Source organism: Mustela erminea, chromosome 14 (genome assembly GCF_009829155.1).
Source record: "Mustela erminea isolate mMusErm1 chromosome 14, mMusErm1.Pri, whole genome shotgun sequence".
In the NCBI taxonomy this organism is placed as follows: Eukaryota; Metazoa; Chordata; class Mammalia; order Carnivora; family Mustelidae; genus Mustela; species Mustela erminea.
In genome coordinates, this window is record NC_045627.1 from 74,526,732 (window position 1) to 74,549,868 (window position 23,137).

At 43.2% G+C, this 23,137-nt stretch overlaps 1 protein-coding gene across 4 annotated transcripts in view; it reads left to right on the forward strand.

The window, feature by feature from the left end:
• The window catches only part of ACSL5 (acyl-CoA synthetase long chain family member 5), a 45,308-nt gene extending 22,970 nt beyond the window's left edge, over positions 1-22,338 (forward strand). For all 4 annotated transcript variants that reach the window (XM_032311865.1, XM_032311866.1, XM_032311864.1 and 1 more), the window contains 19 exons: positions 2,718-2,782; positions 2,894-2,995; positions 4,823-4,922; positions 5,906-6,084; positions 6,872-6,904; positions 6,996-7,047; positions 7,839-7,912; positions 8,534-8,611; positions 9,914-10,048; positions 13,168-13,302; positions 13,732-13,827; positions 15,720-15,792; positions 17,235-17,323; positions 17,618-17,734; positions 18,768-18,911; positions 19,750-19,851; positions 20,358-20,429; positions 20,803-20,949; positions 22,075-22,338. In XM_032311865.1, coding sequence (XP_032167756.1) covers positions 2,718-2,782; positions 2,894-2,995; positions 4,823-4,922; positions 5,906-6,084; positions 6,872-6,904; positions 6,996-7,047; positions 7,839-7,912; positions 8,534-8,611; positions 9,914-10,048; positions 13,168-13,302; positions 13,732-13,827; positions 15,720-15,792; positions 17,235-17,323; positions 17,618-17,734; positions 18,768-18,911; positions 19,750-19,851; positions 20,358-20,429; positions 20,803-20,943 — 1,787 coding nt within the window. In that variant the 3' untranslated portion in view covers positions 20,944-20,949; positions 22,075-22,338. The remainder of the gene's footprint in view (positions 1-2,717; positions 2,783-2,893; positions 2,996-4,822; positions 4,923-5,905; positions 6,085-6,871; positions 6,905-6,995; positions 7,048-7,838; positions 7,913-8,533; positions 8,612-9,913; positions 10,049-13,167; positions 13,303-13,731; positions 13,828-15,719; positions 15,793-17,234; positions 17,324-17,617; positions 17,735-18,767; positions 18,912-19,749; positions 19,852-20,357; positions 20,430-20,802; positions 20,950-22,074) is intronic.
• The last annotated feature ends 799 nt before the right edge of the window (positions 22,339-23,137 follow it).

A 23,137-nucleotide genomic window follows, 5' to 3' on the forward strand; every position in this document is an offset into this window, starting at 1 on the left:
TATAACTAGAAACAATCCATTTAGAAACAATCCACATGTTATGTGGCATATAAGATCCTTCATTTAGAATATCTTTTTCAATACTGAATCAAAACGTAACAGATAAAGTTAAAATGGCTTCTCCTTTAAGCAGTTATGAGAAATAGAAACATGATGTCTGGTCCCAAGTGGAGATGAATACATCAGCTTTAACATACACTCTTTCTTTCTGTCTGTCTTTTTTTCTCTCTTTCAGAGAGGGTGACAGAGGCGGTGGGGCAGAGGGAGAGGGAGACAGAGACTCTCCAGAATTCAGGCTGAGCGTGGAGCCTGATGTAGGGCTTGATCTCAAGACGCTGAGATCATGACCTGAGCCAAAATCAAGAGTCAGATGCTTAACCAACTGAGCCACCCAGGCGCCCCTGCCCTGACCTACACTTCTAATTCCTATCCAGTAGATGGTCTATATTGAGAATCTGCTCAAATACAGCTCCCCTAGCACCACCTTGTTGCAGAGGAGCAGATTTCCACACAGGAAGACCTAAGAATCTGAATTTTGAACAAAGCTTCTCAGGGGTTCTGCATGCCACAGTTTCAACTCTGCCCAGCTGAGGGCGGCAACTTGGCCAAGAAGTTAACTGGTGGGGTCTTTGTAGATGACCCTTTGTAGATGACCCATTAGAACAGATGGATGTCTGGGTTGAATATGTGAATCAAAGGCTAAGTTGTTGCCTGGTCGGGACTTTAGCTAAATAGGCTGAAGCTGATTGGGGCCAGAGTTTAATGAGACTTCAGTTGGTGCCCCTAAGGGCCAATTATTTGACGTACTCCTTGGCCATGGGTCTCTGCTAGAATTTTCATCATTAGGGAAGTGACGTATGGTTTTCCCACATTTGCTGCCATTTCTTACTGGGTGAGCTCGAAGACACTGCCCCAGTCCTCCATGATGCTTCATACCTTAGGGATAACAATAGTTAGGTAATGTGCACAGAGAAGTGGAATATGGGATATGGAATATTACGGCAGTAGACTGTCTGAGGCACATTCTCTGGGATGGAGTGGTGGCTGTGAACACCTCAGGACTGGGACTTGCCTTGCCTCTGGGAAAGCAATAGCATGAGCCCTTACACCTTGAGCTGTCATGCAGCTCTTCTAGTGGAGAGAAAAAGTCCTCATGTTTCCTGTGGACAGGCTCCTTGTTCGTTCCTTAAATATCTCTTTCATCAGAACGGTTCTGTCTTTCCAGGTTCTTTTCCCTTTCCTTCTGTCACTTAGATTGCAGGGTCTGTGAATTCTTAGTCACTCTGTCTCTGACCACTTCCTTTTGGCAAGAACTGAGTCCCTCTCAGCAATCTGACTAGAACCTCTAGGTAAAATTTCCCACCTTCTACTTTTCCCTCAGTAACTCTCTCTCCCTCTGGCTTAGATGTCAGGACGTCTTGGTTAGTTAGCGTGGCTCTCTCACCCAACAGCACTGTGCCATGGCTCGCATGGCTGACAGGACTGGTTATTCTAGTAAGCAGAGTTCTTGAACTCTTCAGACGTTTCATTCTTCTACTGTCAAGTGTACGACACAATTGTAAAGATATTGAAGGCAGATGTACGTGTGTACAGACAAGTGTGTACCTGTGTGTGTGCAGGTGTGTATGTGTTCCTGTAGTTCCTATGAGCCTTGGTATCTCAGGAGACGTTCTCATAGAAATGGGAAAAGTACATTAACAGATGATTTGAGAGAGTAAATAAAACAAAGCACAAGGTCGCACTTTAAGAGCTGTTAAAGTGCTAACTTTTTAAACCTAGCAAACCAGAAGGATATGGAAGAGATACTATTGGGGGTCTACAACTTGGTGTGTCACTGGTGGGAGAAAAATCCTTTCCTACAACTTCTCTGCTAAGCAATGTGGTTCAGGGGATCAAAAACGTGAGCTGTTTGTCCACCACAACCCCCGAGATCTCCCCCAACACGCACCCACCAACCACGTTGTTTCATTTCAGAGACTCTATTCTACGAAATGTTCTGAATTTGACATTAGCAATTTGGAAATATTTATCAGAGCATCATTTCAGGTATCAGACTTGGAAATGACCCAAACACCCCCCCATGAGAAAAAGTCACTGCCACAGAGCCCCTCCTCTGTTGGCCATAAAAGTCCACTGAAATCTCTGCAAAGAAGAAATAATAACAGGAATTTTCACATCAGATGGGGGATGGAAGTAGGATCCAAACATATCTGTGGATTGAAAATAACCCTGTAAACCTATACAAAGGAACTTTGAAAATCAGTATCAGTGTTATAGGTGGTGAAATCATTGACAGTTCATATTTTGGGGTTTTTTTTTCTATATTTTTGTGAGCATTTCTTTTATGATAAGGAAGCTCAATCCAAGACTGTCTGATAGAGGTGGGCTGTTTGTGTTTACCTATGGGCTTTTACTTGTTCACATCATGTGAACATTTTCTCCAAATGCCTGTTACCATGGAGGTCACATATTCCAACACCAAACTATGCTGAATGTTTCAATACATTTCCTAAATGTTTCAGATGTAGTTTGTAAGACTGTCTCTGCCTTTGAGAACTTTGAGTACTTACTGCCTTTGACTTTCCTTGACACAGAAGCTCATGTCCTTACTGGATTTCTCCTCCTTTGTGTCTTATCTCTCCCTAATCCTCTTTTACCTTCTATGATCCAAAGGATTTGCAGGTGGTGCTGATTTTCTTTAAATGTCATGTTTTTAGACAATGGGCCTTGCTTGGGATATAGAAAACCAAACCAGCCCTACAGATGGCTATCCTACAAACAGGTAAGTCTTGCCCATTGTTTTGGGGTAGACTCTTTTGTTAATGTGGCATTCTAGCTAATTTTCTCTCTTTGGGGTCTTGTCCCCTCCCTCTGCTCCCCATCTCTCTTGTAGGTGTCTGATCGTGCAGAGTACCTGGGTTCCTGTCTCTTGCATAAAGGACATAAGCCATCACAAGACCAATTTATTGGCATCTTTGCTCAAAATAGGCCAGAGGTAACCATGCTCAAGTTAACTTCAGAAACTAAAGACTTAAAACCTGGCCCCAAACCAGCACTCTGACACTTGCTGATGATTTACCAAAATTTTTTTAAAGCTCTCTTATTCTATAAAACTTGTTCCCCCCCAGTAAAGAGTTACAGTTCAGTGCTCCCTTAATTCCTGGTTGAATGCCTAGGGATCTAAGTTAGTACCTGGATTTCTCTTATTTAGTAGCCTGTGATGATTCACTTTAAGTCCATCTCTTTGTTGTATGAAGAATATAAGGAAGCTATGTGGGGCTGGCAAGTAAGAGCTTGGGGACATTGTAGAAAGGGGGAGGTATTTTATTAGAATTGGAACTTGCATGTTATACTTGAACTTGTCAAATAAGGTACCCAGTGCTACCGAGAGAGACTGTACCCATCTTTCCTCAGTGATTGAAAGCAGATGGTAGATGTTAAGATGATTGGAATTAAGCTTTAGTTAAGTCTTAGACCAGTATCCTCAGAGAAAGCCTTTTTCTGCTGCAGAATGGTTGGATGTCCTATGCTCCCTAGAGCCGGCTGCTTAACCAAAACCCTGGGAGGGCACTGGCTGCACGTTGAGGTGATTCTACATAATCCACCTTGGTGACACTCTCAATCAGCCTCAATAAGAAGAGATGTCCTTGACTCTTTATTTAGGAACTTAGTGCCCAGCCACGTATATTCGATGGCTTGGGCTGTCATAACAAAATACCGCAGACAGGGGGAGCTTAGACAATAGAAATTTCCTTTCTCATGGCTCTGGAGCCTGGAAGTCCAAGATCAAGGTGTCAGCAGGTTTGGTTTCTACTGAGGGCTCTATTCTTGGCTTGCAGGTGGCCGCCTTCAAAATGAGTCCTCACACGGTCTTCCCTCTGTCATCCCCAGTACCTTTTCCTCTTCTTACAAGGACACCAGTCATATGGGCTCAGGACCCTACCCTTATGACCTTATTTAGCCTTAGTTACCTCTTTAAAGCCTCTATCTCCAAACGCAGTCCCAACATGAATTTAGGGTCGGGGGGACACAATTCAGTACATAGCACCTAGACTGGTGTTCAAGGCCCACCATTAGCAGATTCTGACCCACCTTTCTAATTCATTTCGTATTGTTCTTCATGCTGTTTGATGTACACACAGAGATATTGTGCTATCTTATCTTTGCACATCCACTTCCTTCTTCCCTGAATGCCTGCCCTGCTTCCAGCTCCATAACTAAATCTTACCAGTTTTTCAAAACCCTGCCCAATTTCTATCACTTTCCCCAAAGCAGTTCCAGATGGCCTTTACCCCAACCCTAAAGTGATTTCTCCCACCTTAAAGCTCCTTAAAACTGGGGCACCTGGGAGGCTTGGTCAACTGAGCATCCAACTCTTGGTTTCAGCTCAGTCCATGATCTCAGGGTCTTGAGATCAAGTCCCACATCAGACTCCACGCTCAGTGGGAAGTCTGCTTGGAATTCCCTCTCCCTGGGCTACCCCCTCCTACCTCCCACCTAAAAAAAAAATCCCTTAAAACCAGTGGTTTCTGTACCCTTTATCAATGGAGCTTACCATACTCTACCTCTGTATTTTGGTCCTCTTGTATTGTAGTTGTCTGTGCTAGCTTATCTCTTCTTTAACTTTATAGCATTAGCATTAGAAGTCTGTAGGGCCCCCAGGTGATTTATTTTAACACAAAGGCATCAAATAAGCATTGATTGGCTGAATACTGAAGTAATACTCTTCCTTTTCTTTTTTTTTAATTTATTTTTTATTTATTTTCATACTCTTCCTTTTCAAAGTGTTCTCTAGTTCTTACTTGAGCTTTTTTCCATATAGTGGATCATCTCTGAGTTGGCTTGTTACACGTACTCCATGGTAGCCGTTCCTCTGTATGATACCTTGGGAGCAGAAGCCATCGTATACATTGTCAACAGGGGTAAGAGTTTGCTATTAAATTATAACCTGATCCTATCTTAATGCTGAGTAATTCCTCAATATCTGCTTTTGTTAGCCAACTTGGAATGCTATGGCCAGAATTTGGGGAAGTTTTTCCTGTTCTGTAATACGGAGGATATAATTTACAAGGAAATTACAAAGAGTCCAAGCAGGTGTTGGCTTCTACATAGAAGGTTCAAGGAAATGTTCCAGGTGGCAGAGTGTAACAATAGAGTTTAGAGATAAGACTACTTACGTTGGCCCTTCTGGATAAAAGGTCACAGAGTGAGTCACTATGTCACTTAATTGACTAAATCACTATGAAACCACTGATTTCATTTCCTATCGTTGTAAATCCAAGTCAGTACAGTTAGTCAGCATGTACCAATGGTACATCCATTTGTAGAAAAAATTATCATTATTCGAGAAGTACAAGTTCAGTGGCTCACTAACAACCCATTCACATATCTAAGATCTAACTTTCTGTCCCAGAACTAGGCAGTTAAGTGACTAGACCCGTTTGGACTATAGACACAATTGCAAGTTTTTTTACTTTTACAGATGAGTATCTAAGAAAATGCTAACATGTAGAATCATAAACTGTTTATCTGCTAAAATGCCATTTGTCCCTTCTTTTCCCTTCTATTCCCTACTCCCCTCCCCAAAATAAAACACACTGACAGAACCACACCTGAGGGATCCATGTTTGTTGTCTGTATTCTTAAGCAGAAGGAGTTTTGTGACTCTAGAAACTGTAAACTGTCTGGGCAACTTGCATGAAAATTATGTGCTTCTGTTTCCATTACACTCATTTATTATTGATGGAATGCTTCAGGTTTTATGCACTCTAAATCTGATTTGCAGATGTAATCTCATCTGGGTACCCACTAGCTTTGAAATTTTCAGAAACGTCTTCCTCCTTGCAAAGCAGTCAGGTACTGGACAAAGCAGGAAGGTGACCTCCGGCTCTGTTTCTGCTTTCAGCTGATATCACTACAGTGATCTGTGATACGCCCCAAAAGGCATCGATGCTGATAGAGAATGTGGAGAAGGGCCTCACCCCGGGTCTGAAAGTGATCATTCTCATGGATCCCTTTGAGGATGACATGAAGCAAAGAGCAGAGAAAAGTGGAATTGAGCTCTTATCCCTGTTTGATGCTGAGGTATGTGCCTTAAATTGAACTAATAGCTGGAAGCCTGCTCTGCCACCAGGCACGATGAGGAGGATATCGACAGGAGAGCACAGGCTGCTGTCGGCCAGCAGTGGAAGGGGAGGAGTCCATGAGACTCCTGCTGTGAGGCTTTGGGGAGAATTTCCCTTGAACAATTCAGGGACTGTGTCAGAGGAGAATGGTCTGTGGCCAGTAGGCACAGACTTCTAAGTAGAGGACTTATCAATACGGAGTTCAGTGGTAGCTAAATATAGGGGTCCTGGAGTCCGATGGCAGGATTCACGTTCTAGCGCCACAACCATGAGTTGGGTGATCTTAGTAAGATTCTCCGCATCTCCCTTCTCCCCTCTGTAAGATGAGGCTGACATAGTTCCCACCTCACAGAGCGATTGTAAAGAGTTGCCTGAGTTAATCTATAGAAAGTGTTCGGAACAGTGCCTGCGATGTAGTAAGCCCTGAAATGTCAAGGATTCCTGTTACTCAAAAAGGTTTAGTAATGGTCCTAGATGACTGGACCTCAAGAGTAGAATGGGAAATTTGGACATCTGGAATCTGCCCTCTGGAGGCTGGAGTCCTAGAGAAACGCTATGCTCTATCCCTGGGCCTTTCACTGTGCCTGAATGTTGGCTTCTGGGCCTGATTTGGGTTACAATTTTGGTTCTACTCTCACAGAAAAGGGGCGTGTTTGCATGGAAAAGAGAAAGAGAGGGTTGTATTTGTCATTAGTCGTCCCATCTTAACTAACTAGACTTCCTTTCTTGGCTTTCTGTTCATGCAGAATCTAGGCAAAGAGAACTTCAGAAAACCTGTGGTAAGTTTTCTTCTGTTCAAATTTGAGTCTTGCCCAAAAGTTCAATTCCCAAAGTTCTTGGTAGGTTAATCTCTTGTGCTTCCCCCTCTAGCCGCCTAAACCAGAAGACCTGAGTATCATCTGCTTCACTAGTGGGACCACAGGTCAGTGTGCATGAAGCTATCCCAGAGGCCCCTGGTTGGCCAAAAACATGGCTTGAGTCAGTGAGCATGGGTGGGCTGGTAAATAATCCCTATAATGAGCCCTATCCTTAGGGTCTTATACCCCGAAGCTTTTGAATATGTATGCCCCAGTGGAAAAACAGGTATAAGCAAATACATTTCATTGAACACACTGGGAAGGGTTTCCATGCTATGGATTTCAGGAGCCTTTCATTCAGATGGCATCACAAAGTCAACTTTCTTCCCCAACCGCCACTCTCTCAACTTGACATCGTCAGAATAGTTTTGCTCAATCAAGGTGACCCAGAGAGAGTTCCACGCAGATCAGCGTGTGTCTTCCCCCACCCCTACAGTGACTTATACCATTAGAACTCCTAATAGCTTTTGATATGGCCCATGATGGCCTATAGTCATATTCTCCTGTCCACTGAGCCAGTTTGTAATGTGATAAGTAATAAAGTTAGGTCTGAAGTCCTAAATATAAAAACAGCACAAGGTGGGGTTACTTGGATTTTAGCTTTTGACTGTTACAATCTGAAATTGTGACTGTACCCTCTGTGGTAGTAGAAGGCTAACAGTATTGTCAGTGGTGGTGTCTCTGGGTGCATTAATTGTTCATAGATGGTGTCCCATACCGTTCATAAGAGGACACGGTGACAGGAGAAGCTCTTGGCTCTCTGGAACAGAACCAAGTGAATGCAACTTCTTTCATAGCCAAAGGCTGCCTATTAGTTATTTAAAGGCTTTTTCTCTCCATGTCCTGTTTCCTATAGGTGACCCTAAAGGAGCCATGTTGACCCATCAAAATATTGTTTCAAATGTTTCTTCTTTCCTCAAGTGTATGGAGGTCAGTGGTCCATTGAAAAAGAGATCCTCATTAAAATGTAAATCTGTCTTAAGATTTTAATCTTGATGGCAGAGGAGGCAGAGACAAACATAAAACAAACCAGAAACAAACAAAAATCATGTTACAGGCCTGAATGTGGACAAATAATGGTGCATCTTGGTCCAGAGGTCTGTGCATTTTCAAGCCTTGGTCTTTTAGAACTGCACATCTCTACACTCAGTGAAGTTAAGGGACCACCTCTCAGACTTATACAGTGTACTACCTGTACAACTGTGTGTGATAGTCCTAGGAAGGAGTGTTCTTTAAAATCAAAGAAAAAAATTTTATTGAGATATAATTGATATAACATTGTGTTAATTCCAGATGTACAACATAATGATTCATGTGTGTGTGTATTTATATACGTATATATGTTACAAAATGGTCCCCACAATAAATCTAAAATCCATCACCACACGCAGTTTTTTTTCTTGAGAACTATTAAGATCTAGTTAACAATTTTCAGATATACAATACAGTATTATAAATTATTAACTATAACTAATAATAGCTTGTTTTAAATCTCCTTTGGAAGAGAAAGCTGGCATTAACCTAATGTCTCCTCCTTGTTCTGAACGATAGCATGTTTTCAAGCCCACCCCTGATGATGTGACCATATCCTACCTCCCCTTGGCTCATATGTTTGAGAGGGTTGTACAGGTGAGTGTCCTGTATTCCCAGCAGATATGTGAAAAGACAGTCCTGACTTGCTAGTTCTGTGTTTTTTCCAAAGGCAGCTACACAGCGTTTCCAGTCCTTTCTCTGATGGGAACGTACAGGGAGGGAGCAGGTGCAGCTGAGCCCTGAGCCCGGCCTTACTCCTCACTTGCTGCGAAGCCTTTCTAGCAGGGTCTGGGTCTGTCCAGTGGGGCTGATGGTCGCTTCTGCCTTCACACAGTGTGCCTGTGAGTCCTGAAGTCCAAGCCAGGAGCTGACTATCTGCTCTTGACTCTGAGCTGGGAGAGGAAACATTAGTTCCTCTTTTACATTTTGTGTTGGTTAGAATTTTTTTTTTTTTTTAATCTTGGGTTAGACCAGGGCACCTGGGTGGCTCTGTCGTTAAGCGCCTGCCTTCGGCTTAGGTCATGATCCCAGAGTCCTGGGATGGATCCCTGCATCAGGCTCCCTGCTCAGCAGGGAGTCTGCTTCTCCCTCTCACACTCCCCCTACTAGTGTTCCCCCTCTCACTGTCTCTCCCTGTCAAATAAATAAATCTTTAAAAAAAAAAAAATCTCAGGTTAGCAAGAGGAAAGTTAGCTCCTGGAAGGGCAGAGAAAGAGCATTTGATCCAGTGAGATGTTCAGCATGTGTGTGTGCCAGAGAGCTGCCTTTCTGTGAGCGGACTGCAGGCTTTTCAGGCAATTCTGGGGCGGATTTGAGAACTGAAAGCAGTGCTGGCTTCCCAAAACCTGTTTGGTTGGACAGAAAATCCCCTCTCTGCTTCCTGCATAAATCCCTCTTCAGCCAGCTTATCTGTTGATGGGTGAAGTGCCAAAATGAACAGTTCAGCTCCTTGGGCTGAGGTACTGACATCTGATTAATACAATATCAATTTTAATAAGGATACTTTTTCACGTTTTAATGTCTCTGAAACTGAGACGTCTTGCAGCTATAGGCATGTTCTGGCCTAAGTGGCAGTGTTTTCCTTAGTGCTATGGAGTGAACGAATGGTGTCTGACAAAGGACAGTGTCTCAGACTGCCCCTCAGAGCTCTGGGTGGAACAGGATACGCCCTCAGTCTCACCGTCTGTCTCACCTCTGCTGCCACCTCAGCAGCAAAGAGTTTCCAACCTGTCCTGGGGGCAGGCTCGCAGAATTCTGGGTATCTGAAACGTGTGGGGAGGGGGCTATACAGTGGACAGTGTCCATGGATGTCACCTTGGTTCCCTGATTCTGTCTAAGACAGTCCCTACCCAAAGGGGGCGTTTGGCGCTGAGCCCCGATCTCTGGTTTTGCTTTTAGGCTGTTGTGTACTCCAGTGGTGCCAGAGTTGGTTTCTTCCAAGGAGATATCCGGTTGCTGCCTGATGACATGAAAACTCTGAAGCCCACGGTGTTTCCCGTCGTGCCTCGACTACTCAACAGAATCTATGATAAGGTACTAACCTCGCTTCTGCTGGGCTGGCCCTGAGGTGAAGGACATGTCTGTGGTTGAGACCTGACTGAGCTCTCAGGGACTCTGTGTTGCTAAGACATTTTTTTCCACGTCCACCACCTCCTGCCTACAAGCACCCGCCTATGGCCACATAGGTGACTGTGAAACACCGTAATAAATGAAACCCCTTCATCTGGATAAAATAACATGGACTAGATCTGGAGAAAGAGTTCAATTCAGAGACTTGGGGAGCCCCTCAAATTTAAGCTGACTTACTAAGGAGTTGTCACTCTCATTTGTTAACACCTGTTGCTACGGAGCTTCCTGCTGAGGCACGGGTCCCGCAGTCAACATTTCAAATGCATTCCATTATCCAAACCTCACAAAATCATAGGAAATCACATCTAGACTTACCATTTCCAAATTACAGCTGAGGAGACTGAGCCTCAGAGGTTAAACAAACAAACAAACAAACAAACAAACAGCTTAACCAGAGTCTATCCAATGAGGGGTTGGGCCACAATCCTATTGTCACAAAGTCGTTCCTTGCCATTGATCCCTGCTCTGTTTTTCTTTAAAGAGTTTACAACGTAGTGATTTTTCTAATTCGATTAATTCAGTTACTTCCCTTGTGTTCCTTAGCTGAGATTTTTCCATAATGACATGACAAATATTCTTTCCCTTTATTTATCAATCTTCAGAATAATGAACTGGTGCCTCAGTGGTCTTGGGAAATGACCCAGATTTTTTGCTTTATAATATTATGAACTGGTGATTTGCATAGTTGTACACTTAATGCACTTCGCTCTTCCTGATGTCCAAATTGGCCCACCGTGGAAGCTGGGAGCCCCATCAAGCTGTTCACGTGTCCTTTTGACCTAACCCCAGTAGTTTCTTACAGCTTCCCTGCTTTGTGATATAACATGTCCCCAGGTTATCTTTTTTTTTTTTTTAAGATTTTATTTATTTATTTGACAGACAGAGACTACAAGTAGGCAGAGAGGCAGGCAGAGAGAGAGGAAGGGAAGCAGGCTCCCTGCCGTGCAGAGAGCCCCATGAGGGGCTCGATCCCAGGACCCTGGGATCATGACCTGAGCAGAAGGCAGAGGCTTTAACCCACTGAGCCACCTAGGCGCCCCCCCCCCCCCGCCCCTTTATCTTTAATGTCTCTCACCCAAGTCTTGGATTGTTTAATCTTCCCAAGGAGTCCTTGGAACTGGGCTATGAGCCCACGCAAGATAGTAATAGACTCCAGGCTCTGAACCAGATGCTTGATCACTTCATAATTGCACAGGCCTGGGAGCTCCGAGCAAATAATGGCCACATGGCACTCTTCACAGGCTTTGGACTCCAACGCTGAGACTCTAGCTCTCCCCTTCACACTGGTGATTCTTAGATACTATCCTGGGGCTCCAGGGGTGGGGCAGGCAGCCTTCTAGAACACAGATGACCCCAGGACATTAAAAGTGCTGTTTTTAGAAGAATTGTTAACAATCCTAATGGCTCTCAGCATGCTATGGAATTATTTGCTGATTATTATGGTTTATGTTCATGTTGTTAGATATTTTTACTTCCAAAAAAAAAAAAAAAGATTTATTTATTTATTTATTAGCAGGAGCAGAGGAGGAGAGAATTTTAAGCAGACTCCAGGCCAAGTGTGGAGCCCAATGCAGGGCTTGATCTCATGACCCTGAGGTCATGACCTGAGCCAAAACCAAGAGTCAGACACTTAACTGACCTAACCACTCTGGTGCCTCAGACACTTCTACTTTTTTTTTCTTTATAAATAAAGATCACTTAATTTCTTTTTTAAGATTTGATTTATTTATTTGAGAAAGCGAGCACAAGCAGGAAGAGGAGCAGAGGCAGAGGGAGAAGCAGACTCCCCACTGAGCAGGGAGCCTGATGCGAGTCTCAATCCCAGGACCCCAGGATCATGACCTGAGCTGAAATCAAACACTTAACCGACTGCGCCACCTATGCCACCCCCCACCCCTGCATATTTTTACTTCCAATAGTTTTTTAATGATATGATGATACTTAACACAGAGTTTACTTTTGTCACTTATTTTAAAAATGGAGGACTTTATTAGTGTGAGTCTCCAAATTCCAGCTTTTGTCAGTGACTTATTAGGAGGAGATTATCTTGTGAATAATGAAGATGTATCTCTTAAGGTTGAAAGAGGTATCAGGGATGACAGGATTCTGGCACATTTGAGTGTAGATCTTAGAGCTGATGAGACATTAGTAAAACGATGGTATAGGCATGAGTAGATGCCTAGAGCACTGTTGGCAGTTGAACAGCTCTATTGGCTATAGGCTCAGAAATGGAAGTATCAATAAGGAAGATGGCTGGAGAGTTCTCTTCCAATTTTGTGCAGGAAAAGAACCTTGGTTTCCTTGAATCTGACTTCCAGTAGGATGGAGTCCTGAAGGCCAGAATATAGGGTCCAGGATTTAATTTTGGAAGTAAGGGGGATTTCGAGTTGTACTTGAAGCTCTCCTTTGGCAGGTGTATGTTTGATAGAGTCAGTGAGGCAAGGGAGTCTAGAGAAATAATGTGAGCTTGTAAAATAGTGTCAGAACTAAGCCCAAAGTGAAGAAATAAATAGAAAAGTCCGTTGGGTTTCATATGGTGTGGCTAGAGGACCTTTAATCATAGAGAAAATTGGTGTTTCTCCAAATTTAATGTATATAAGCTTCAGAGGTATGGGGATGTGGGGGGATGTCATGCTTGTTTAAAAAAAAAAAATCAGATTCCTAGGTCTTTCTTTGATCTATTGAAAGCCCAAAAGGTATTGCCCATTGAGCTGTTTCTTATCTATCCAAATGATTTTCGTAGGCAGATATTGAGAACATTCTGAGGACATGCTCAAAGTTGTCAAGATTGTTTGCCAAGGACAAGAAATCTGCAGGAGCTAGAACTCTGTACATATATACTCAGTGTACTTATGTCTTAGTGTGGCCATAATTCTCTGGAATTATCATTATTTAGCAACCCAGTTCATGAATGAAAGTTGCTTCATTATGAAGCAAGAAGGCACTATCTCTTGCTCACTGATGAATGGCTTTGGTGAGCATCTCCAATAGGTTTTGAACTAAGAGGAGCTATCATCTTGCAGGTACAAAATGAAGCCAAGACACCCTTGAAGAAGTTCTTATTGAACTTGGCTATTTCCTCTAAATTCAGTGAAGTGAAAAAGGGGATCATCAGGCGTGACAGTTTATGGGACAAGTTAATCTTTGCAAAGATCCAGGTAGGTTGGCGGGGTCTTGGACAGAGCCAGGCAAATATCTGGGCTTTCTGCTAGCTTATCATACTTGGACAACTTTGTCATTAAAGGAAATTGGTCAAAAAGAAAAAAAAAATTGTTAAGTTCTAACATATACTCTTTTTCTCTTAGGTGATCTTTTGACATTATATGTAATTCAAAGGGCCTAAGAATATAAATTATCTGAGGAAATATTTAGAAACTGCAGGTTGAGTCTCAGCTATGGGTGATAGGGACAAGGGCAGCGAACATGTTAAGTGCTCTTCCTCAAGGCCCGCCCTGTTCTAAGTGCTTTGTAAATTACCTAGTTTAATTCTGATACTGGGTTGATGCTCTACCCATTTAGCAATGGAGGAAATTGAAGCCAGGGAATAGGTTTCAGAGCCTTTTTTTTTTTTTTTTTTTACTCAACAGGCCAACCTGGGCGGGCGGGTTAATTTCATGGTCACTGGAGCTGCCCCCATCTCTTCTCCAGTCTTGACGTTCCTCCGGGCGGCGCTGGGATGTCCGGTAAGACAAGCACCTCCTTTGAAGATAGCTTATTTCACTTTTGCACAAATAGAGCTCACTCTTTAAAAAATGAAAACGTGACTGAAAAACACCATGGAGAATGTTACCCCCCAAAAATCTCAAAATCAGTAAAAATAATCCTCCTCTTTATGCATCTCTGTATAGAAACGTTTATATAAACTGGCATCAGTTCTAAAATACTTATTAAACTATGTCCCATCCACATTGGTCCGGGTCAAATAAAGATCTACATCATTTTAATTGTTTTGAGATAGTTTATTGGGTATACCTGAGTGACTCATCTCCTACTGATGGACACTTAAGCCACTATTTTTTTCACTATTAATAATCAGTGAGATGATAAGGATACTGTCTACCAAAATAGTCACAATATATGGGTTTGCTTTGTATGTTAATGTAGATTATCACACTTCCCTCCAGAAAGGTCTTGTCTTTTTTTATACATTCCTGCAAATAATGCACGAGAACTTATTTCCCTACATTCTTGCCAGTGTCAGGCTTTCTCAGTTATTTAAATCTGAACCAACTAGATGCATGAAAAATCTCAGTGCATTTTTGTTTCTTTTATTAACACCGAACACCTTTTTATCACTTATTGGCACTTGTATTTCTTCCATGAGTTACTCTATTACTTTCTTACAGCAAAATTGCTATATACCAGTTTCAAATGTTTATGTCATCAAACTGATTAAACTTTTTTACTTGTGGTTTTGAATTGCTTAGACAGGACTCTCTGACTCCAGTATTCCACAAGACTGCTGTCCTTCATATTTTCGGATACTCAAATGGTTTTACTTTTTTCTAATTAAGTCTCTATTTCATCTCGAATTGCGTACAAGTGCTTGGGCGTGGACATTCTCTTTTTCCCCCTAGATAGCTAACTAGTTCATCCATTCGACCAACATGCACAGCATAAGAAAAACAGGTCCTTGTCCACACCATATCCCCTTGGGTAGGACCCCCATCAAAAAAGATTCTGAATTGATGCCAAGGCCAGAGGTCTTCTATGCTTTCAAATTACCATCCTCTTGGCCGTTTTTAATACTTTCATTTCCCTCGGCCCCTAAAACCCATGGATCGGTAGGTCCTGTTGCCATCAGAAATACCCCTTCTCCATCACTACAGAGTCTGCCTAGCACGGCCCCACCCACACTGCAGTAACTGGGGCCCTGGTTTGCCCCACCAGCCTCTCTCCGGTCAAGGTTATCCTCTATACCAGGGTTTGGCAAACTGCAGCACAGGCCAAATGTGACCCGTTGCCTCTTTTCAGAAGCGAAATTTTGGTGGAACAGAGCCATGCCCTTTCATTTACATGATGTCTACAGCTGCTTTTGTTCTCCATTGGCAAATTAGTCCAGACAGAGCCCAGAGGCTCACAGCACTGAAAATATTTACTCTCTGGTCCTGTAGAGAAAAAGCTTGCCAGTCACTGTTCTGTATCACAGCTGGAGCTATTTCTTTCAAAAAGCAACAACATAACACACCAATAAGCAAAACCCCAAACAACTGAAACACTGCTGTCTGTTTTCAATTCCTTCAGAAGGGCTCCACTGCTCAGGCTCAAGAGCCATTGTCCCCGGGTGTCACTTCACTTCATAACTCACATTTTCCTGTCAACTTGAAATTCTACCTCTCCTGAAATACAGTAGAAGTATTAATATCTTGGTCTATTTCTGGAGCCTTTTGGTTTTTGGGTGCATCCCCACTAACAATTTCGGAGCTGAGGCGTGGTATTAGGTATTAATACCTGAGGGTATTAGGACACCAAACATCTTCCAATCCTGAGAGAACTTGCTTTCCTCCTGTCTTACTGTAGGGCATTGCCATTTCATGCTTTGTCTTAAGTCTCAGACCCTTCTTTTGTTTCCCAGGTGTTTGAAGCATATGGTCAAACAGAATGCACAGCTGGCTGTACATTTACATCACCAGGTGACTGGACTTCAGGTAGGTTCTCCGCCTACTGGGTGGGAGATGCGGTGGCTGGGAAAAAGGTTCCACCTGAACTAGGGCTTAGGTTAGAGAACCTGTGCTCTGGCCAAATGTGGCACTCGGCAAACTCAAGTTTCAGTCCAGAGGTTTCTATCTTGGCTATCCAGCATGGGCACCAGGTAACTTTTTTTTTTTAATAAATTAATTAATTTTCAGAAAAACAATATTCATTATTTTTTCACCACATGCAGTGCTCCATGCAATCCGTGCCCTCCATAATACCCACCACCCAGTACCCCAACATCCCACCTCCCCCCCTGCCACTTCAAACCCCTCAGATTGTTTTTTGGAGTCCATAGTCTTTCATGGTTCACCTCCCCTTCCAATTTCCCCCAACTCCCTTCTCCTCTCTAACACCCCTTGTCCTCCATGCTATTTGTTATGCTCCACAAATAAGTGAGACCATATGATAATTGACTCTCTCTGCTTGACTTGTTTCACTCAGCATAATCTCTTCCAGTCCCGTCCATGTTGCTACAAAAGTTGGGTATTCATCCTTTCTGATGGAGGCATAATACTCCATAGTGTATATGGACCACATCTTCCTTATCCATTCGTCCGTTGAAGGGCATCTTGGTTCTTTCCATAGTTTGGCGACTGTGGCCATTGCTGCTATGAACATTGGGGTACAGATGGCCCTTCTTTTCACTACATCTGTATCTTTGGGGTAAATACCCAGGAGTGCAATTGCAGGGTCATAGGGAAGTTCTATTTTTAATTTCTTGAGGAATCTCCACACTGTTCTCCAAAGAGGCTGCACCAACTTGCATTCCCACCAACAGTATAAGAGGGTTCCCCTTTCTCCACATTCTCTCCAACACATGTTGTTTCCTGTTTTGTTAATTTTTGCCATTCTAACTGGTGTAAGGTGATATCTCAATGTGGTTTTAATTTGAATCTCCCTGAGGGCTAGTGATGATGAACATTTTTTTATGTGTCTGATAGCCATTTGTATGTCTTAATTGGAGAAGTGTCTGTTCATATCTTCTGCCCATTTTTTGATATGTTTGCCTGTTTCATGTGTGTTGAGTTTGAGGAGTTCATTATAGATCCTGGATATCAACCTTTTGTCTGTACTGTCATTTGCAAATATCTTCTCCCATTCCGTGGGTTGCCTCTTTGTTTTCTTGACTGTATCCTTTACTGTGCAGAAGCTTTTGATTTTGATGAAGTCCCAAAAGTTTATTTTCGCTTTTGTTTCCTTTGCCTTTGGAGACATATCTTGAAAGAAGTTGCTGTGGCTGATATCGAAGACATTACTGCCTATGTAATCTCTTCGATATCAGGCACCAGGTAACTTTTCAGCCTTTCTCTTTCAGAGTCAATCCATTTAGAAATGTGCCCAGAACTATCACCGGTTCATGGCTTCCCAGCTGAATTAATGTGGTGTGTTTTAGGGCATGTTGGAGTCCCCCTGCCTTGCAATCACGTGAAGCTGCAAGATGTACCTGACATGAACTACTTTTCAGTGAACAACGAAGGAGAGGTGGGTAGGTTGTGCTCTGCAGTCATGCCCAGACAATCAGAGTAGAGACATTTATGTCAGAAAGAGCACACAACTATGAGCAGACGTGGGTTTGACTCGAGATCTTTAACAAGGAACTGAACATCTGTGCGCCTCACTTTGCTAGTGCCTACAACAGGGACTAAAATCGGGTGGTGTTCCCACTGTAGTGGGAATCATCCAATGGCTTAAGGTGGGAGCAGGTGTTTGGTCAGTGCCTCTGCTGGGAGTCCCAACTTTTGCCACTGGTTCCACCCTGTGCTGTCTTCTGGGCAGATCTGCATCAAGGGCAGCAATGTGTTCAAAGGATACCTGAAGGATCCTGAGAAAACCAAGGAAGCCCTGGATGAGGATGGCTGGCTTCACACAGGAGACATTGGCCGTTGGCTACCGGTGGGTGCATCTTCAGAATTTCTGGAAGCCTCTGTTGTCGGGGAATGAAGAGAACTATCTGTTTATAATATGCAGAGATGCGAGTAGATTCGTCAGCGGAGGCAGCTGGAAGGATTAGGTCTGTGTCCTGCCTGACTTGTGGCATCCTCAGACTATAAAGCGGAGAACAATACCACTGAAGAACCTGGGTGGGGGATCTGTGTTCTAGTCCCAGCTATTCCATGGACCAAGAATGTAATTTCAAGTACGCCCCAACACTAGAGTGACAGAGCCCCGTGCCTTATCAGTCATTTCCAGATAATGTCCATTAGGCTGAACTGAAAGCTAATTCCTGGAGTCAGCCTTCTTTATGGTTCAATGGTTGGTTCAGTCTGTTGTCCTACTTAGGGTGTGATCACGTGGATTGTATTTGCTACTTGTCCCAATTCTACAGTACAAATTCCTAAGAACCTAAGCTCCTCAGACCAATTGGCTCAGAAAAATGAAGCTGCAAATGACCTCTGGTGGCTGGTCAGAGCCTTCCCCGGCCCTCCTTCAGTCCTACCGAGCACAGTCATTGATGGGCTTCGTTAGCATTAGGGCAGTGAAGCTCTTTCAGCCTGCTCAGGGTCTAACAGGAGCCATACACGAAAGGGAGTCAAGGACCAGGAGATCCAACTAATCCAGAAATCTTAGTAAATATAACTCCTTCCCTATTCCCGAGAGTATTGGAAATGGAATAATTGGAAATTAAGTTATTGGAAATTCAGGGCTGTGAAGTTTCTTCATTAGATGAGGCAACCACTTACACAGCTTCAGCAGGTCCTGGAGATGCTTTCTGAGGCTCTTCACAGAGGACAAAACAGTATAGACAGGTTCTTGCTGGAAGCCTCTCCCTTCCCTTTCCCCAAAGCCAACAAGGAAAAATGAAAAGTTTGCTCAAAAGTCTCTAGAGAGATCACGTTTACAGAAAGAAAATACCTGTGACTTTGCCGCTCTATCCACTGACATCCCCCAGAGGGCTCAAACACTGATGCTGTTCTCTTCCCTATAGAATGGAACTCTCAAGATCATTGACCGTAAAAAGAACATCTTCAAGCTGGCCCAAGGAGAATACATTGCTCCCGAGAAGATAGAAAATATCTACATCAGGAGTAGACCAGTGTTGCAAATTTTTGTGCATGGGGATAGCTTACGGGTAATACGCTGTTTTAACGATAGCCATTTTCAGATACGGGCCGTGCTGGCTCCAATAGCTACAGGAAATCTGGATAGTTGGGTTTCAGATGAGATTTGTTCTTGTAATACCAAATAAGTGAAGTCATACTCCAACCCTCAAGGCAATATATATGTAAAAAAAAAAAAAAATCATTTAAGTGTGAGGGAGTCTATGAACAAGTCAATAGAATTGTTCTAATGGTTACTCTAAAGAGTAGCCATTCAGTAACAAAGGGCCCCATGTCATACTTAGTTCCCACTACAGTGGGAGTTCCTGTGGCACAAGGAACTATTTTATACATACTGTGCTTAACCTTAACTTTTGGGGAGTGGGTGGGGATTGGCAAAAGACAGGCCATAGATGCTTTAGGCTTGATGTTGAATACAATTTTTTTTTTGCATAATCAAATTTGAATAAAACATTTTTTTTTAAAGATTTTATTTCTTTGACAGACAGAGATCACAGGTAGGCAGAGAGGTAGGCAGAGCGAGGAGGAAGCAGGCTCCCTGCTGAGCAGAGCCCGATGCAGGGCTCGATCCCAGGACCCTGGGACCATGACCTGAGCTGAAGGCAGAGCCTTTAATCCACTGAGCCACCCAGGCGCCCCCGAATAAAACATTTTTGTAAAAAGATACTGAGTAGGAAAATGGGATCAGAATTCCATGAGGGTTTGAAATACACGGTGAGAGGAGCGTGTAGTATAGTAATGTTGAAATGAGATCTTGGGGAAGTACCTATTATCAAGCTAGAATCCTGTCTTCATCCAGTGCGGGAACCCCTATCCTACCTCTCATGTGGCCTTGTTTCCTTTCTACAGTCGTCCTTAGTGGGAGTGGTGATTCCTGACCCAGAAGTGCTGCCCTCATTTGTGGCCAAACTTGGGGTTAAAGGCTCCCTTGAAGAACTGTGCCAAAACCAAGTAAGTCTCCCTTAGGAAAGCTCGATGCACCCCCTGGGGCCCATGGTGGCAGAGCACAGGCCGCTCCAACTCAGGCACCAATGATGCCTTCCTTTTTGGAAGAAGAGACTCTTCCTGTGCTTGGGATAGGTGGATGTAGCTGAAACAGATTGATGGGTTTTATTAGATTGGAGGATAGGATGGGATAAGAAGTTAAAAACAAACAAACAAAACCCCCCTTCTATTCTTTTTATAGTATGTTCATTATGGGGGGAAAATTGGAGAATAAAGAATCAAAAAATACCATCCAGAGGAAATCCCTGGTAACATTTAGATTTGCCTTTCCTTCTCATTAGCTTCTTGAACAATAGTAATAAGCATGAAATGTGCTTGTACATACATAAACCTATATATATCCTTCTATCCTGATGAGCTTTTGTAGGTATTTTGAGTTGGTTCACATTTAGCCTTTCATTTGGTCTCTTTTTCAAACCAGCCATGCTTTAAGCTGTGTTTTATGTTCTTAGGTTGTAAAGGAAGCCATTTTAGAAGACTTGCAGAAAATTGGGAGAGATGGTGGCCTTAAATCCTTTGAACAGGTATGTACTGCTGATATAATCCTGGTCTCTTACGTCATAGTAGAAAGTTCTAATGTTTAGATTTATAGAGGTTTCAATGTAACTTCCAAGGGATGGATTTGAAGTTTTGTACCATTAGCCCACTAAGAACGAATGGCAGTGACCTTTTATAGTTACTTGTACAATCCTTATTTGCCGTTTATTATCCATTTCCCCTTCTCAGTTCTTTCCCAAATTATCAGTTTGTGGGAATGGGCCTGTGTTACTGTTCTCTTTACCCTCCCACTGCATCAACCCCTCTTTTCTCAAGTTCTTTACATAGCACGCAGGGGGCTCTGCAGAAAAGTCTGAATCACTAATAAATGTGTGTGTGTGTGTGTGTCTTCTCTTCTAGGTCAAAACTGTCTTTCTACATCCAGAGCCATTTTCCATTGAAAATGGACTCTTAACACCAACACTGAAAGCAAAGCGGGCAGAGCTTTCCAAGTACTTTCGAAACCAAATCGACAGCCTGTATGAGAACATCCAGGAATAGATTAAGGTACTTAGAGCTGGAGGGGGCTCAGAGGTAGCCTGCCTTGTAGAATATGGATTAAAAACTAATCCTATGTTCATTTTCTGTCTTTCCTCTTGTCTGTTATTTTTGCCTATTAAATTAACAAAAACCATAGTTGACCGCTTTCTAAAAATATTGAATTATAATGTAACAGCTTAGCCCTGAACTAAATACATTTTGTCTTTCCCCTCTTAAATATTGCTGACACTTGGGGTTTTGGTCTTTATTTTTTTTTTAAAGATTTTATTTATTTTATTTGACAGAGAGGGATATCACAAGTAGGCAGAGAGGCAGGCAGAGACAGAGGGGGAAGCAGGCTCCCTGCCGAGCAGAGGGCCCGATGCGGGGCTCGATGCGGGGCTCGATCGCAGGACACTGAGATCATGACCTGAGCCGAGGGCAGCGGCTTAATCCACTGAGCCACCCAGGCGCCCCGGGGTTTTGGTCTTTTATCAACATGCCTTTCTTCAGGGTCCACTTGTTATTCTGTCCCTTCTTTACAACCTCTAAGCTTTGTAAATGACCACCAGTTCAAGAGCCCAAGTGACTTCTTCCTTCTTGTTTTACAGTAAACCCACCTTGCTGACAGTCCCAGGACTTAGGCCTTCCAATGTTCAAATTAAGAGATCATTAAGTTTTAAGAACCTGTTTAGGGGTGCCTGGGTGGCTCAGTCATTAAGTGGCTGCCTTCGGCTCAGGTTGTGATTCTGGGCTTTTGGGATTGAGCCCGACATCGGGCTCACTGCTCAGCGGAAAGCCTGCTCCTTCCTCCCCCCGCTGCTTGTGTTTCCTCTCTCGCCGTCTCTCTCTTGCAAATAAATAATTTCAAAAATAAAAAGCTGTTTAAAATTTATAATTTAAACTATTCCTCAAAACCACTGAAATTTGAAATATCACTAATATCAGTCACACCTTTGGGACTAATTTCTTCTATGTGCTTCTGTGTACGCTAATGTCTGTCTACAGAAGGAAAGTTTGATCATACTGAACATTTCCTAAACTCCCTAGTTTCTGACTTGGGAGAATTAAAAAAATGGGGCCTAGAACATGTCCAAAATTCACAAAATGTTATCTACAGTAGTAACTGATGACTAAATCTTTCCCTTACAGTTTGCTGCTGAACCGGAAGCTATGGGGGAAGGAGTTTAAACTCATGTCAAGTGCACTTTTCAAGTAAATGAACCGGGCACTTTGTTCCTGAACTAGGAACAAAGACCTATGGGCAGGCATGGACCCTCCACAACAGGCTTATCTTCTGGGAAGAACCTGACTGATCTTTTCTCCACTGGACTCCAGTTCCTGTTATACCTTACCCTCAGACAACACATTGCTTCCACTTGTAAAGTCTTTAAAATAAACTACTGCAAACATGTACACTGTGGTGTGTGTTTCCTCACGGACCATGATAAGAATCACAATCAAGGACCACTTATCAAGCAAGCTAGGGGCTCTCAAACTGGGCTGTAAACTAGAATTACCTGAGGGGTTTAAAGAGATCCTAATAATGACTGAGTGTCACCCTAGGGATTCTGACTGAAATGATCTGGACTATGGCCTGGGCATTGGGATTTTTAAAAGATCCCTAGGTGATTCTAATCTGCAACCTAGATCGGTGGCTACTAAAGGCAATACTGAGAGGACCAGGCCCTCTTCTCCCACAGCTGTGAATAACAAACAAATACCAGCTGAGCCCAAACTCCAACCAAGCACACGACTCATTGTTTCCTCCTTTACCATCTGTGCTGTGCTGTCTTCGACAGTGTTCCTCTCTGACCTCTAACTGGAGGTAAGGAGAATGTTCATGGATGGTCTTTCTAGACCCTGAGCCCAGAAAAGCTCAAGAGATGCCTATTCTTGAGTATCTGCAACAAAGGGAAGACAAGAATTAACCTACAGGGTCCCTTGGTGGTCTAGCTCCTATTACCTCCTTGACCTCTCCTGCTCTCTCCCACCCTCATTCCAACTAAACCACACTGGCTTCCTTACTGTTCCTCAAACATGCCAGGCACATTCCAGCCTGTTGTTCTGGCTGTTTCCTCTGTTTAAGACACAGCTGGCTACTCTCAGAGGTAAACAACTTGTCCCTTCAACTGTCAAAGGTCACGTCCATCAGACCATCTTACCTGCTCTCTTCACAGTGTGTATTTTGCTTGTCTGTCTACCCCCCACCTAT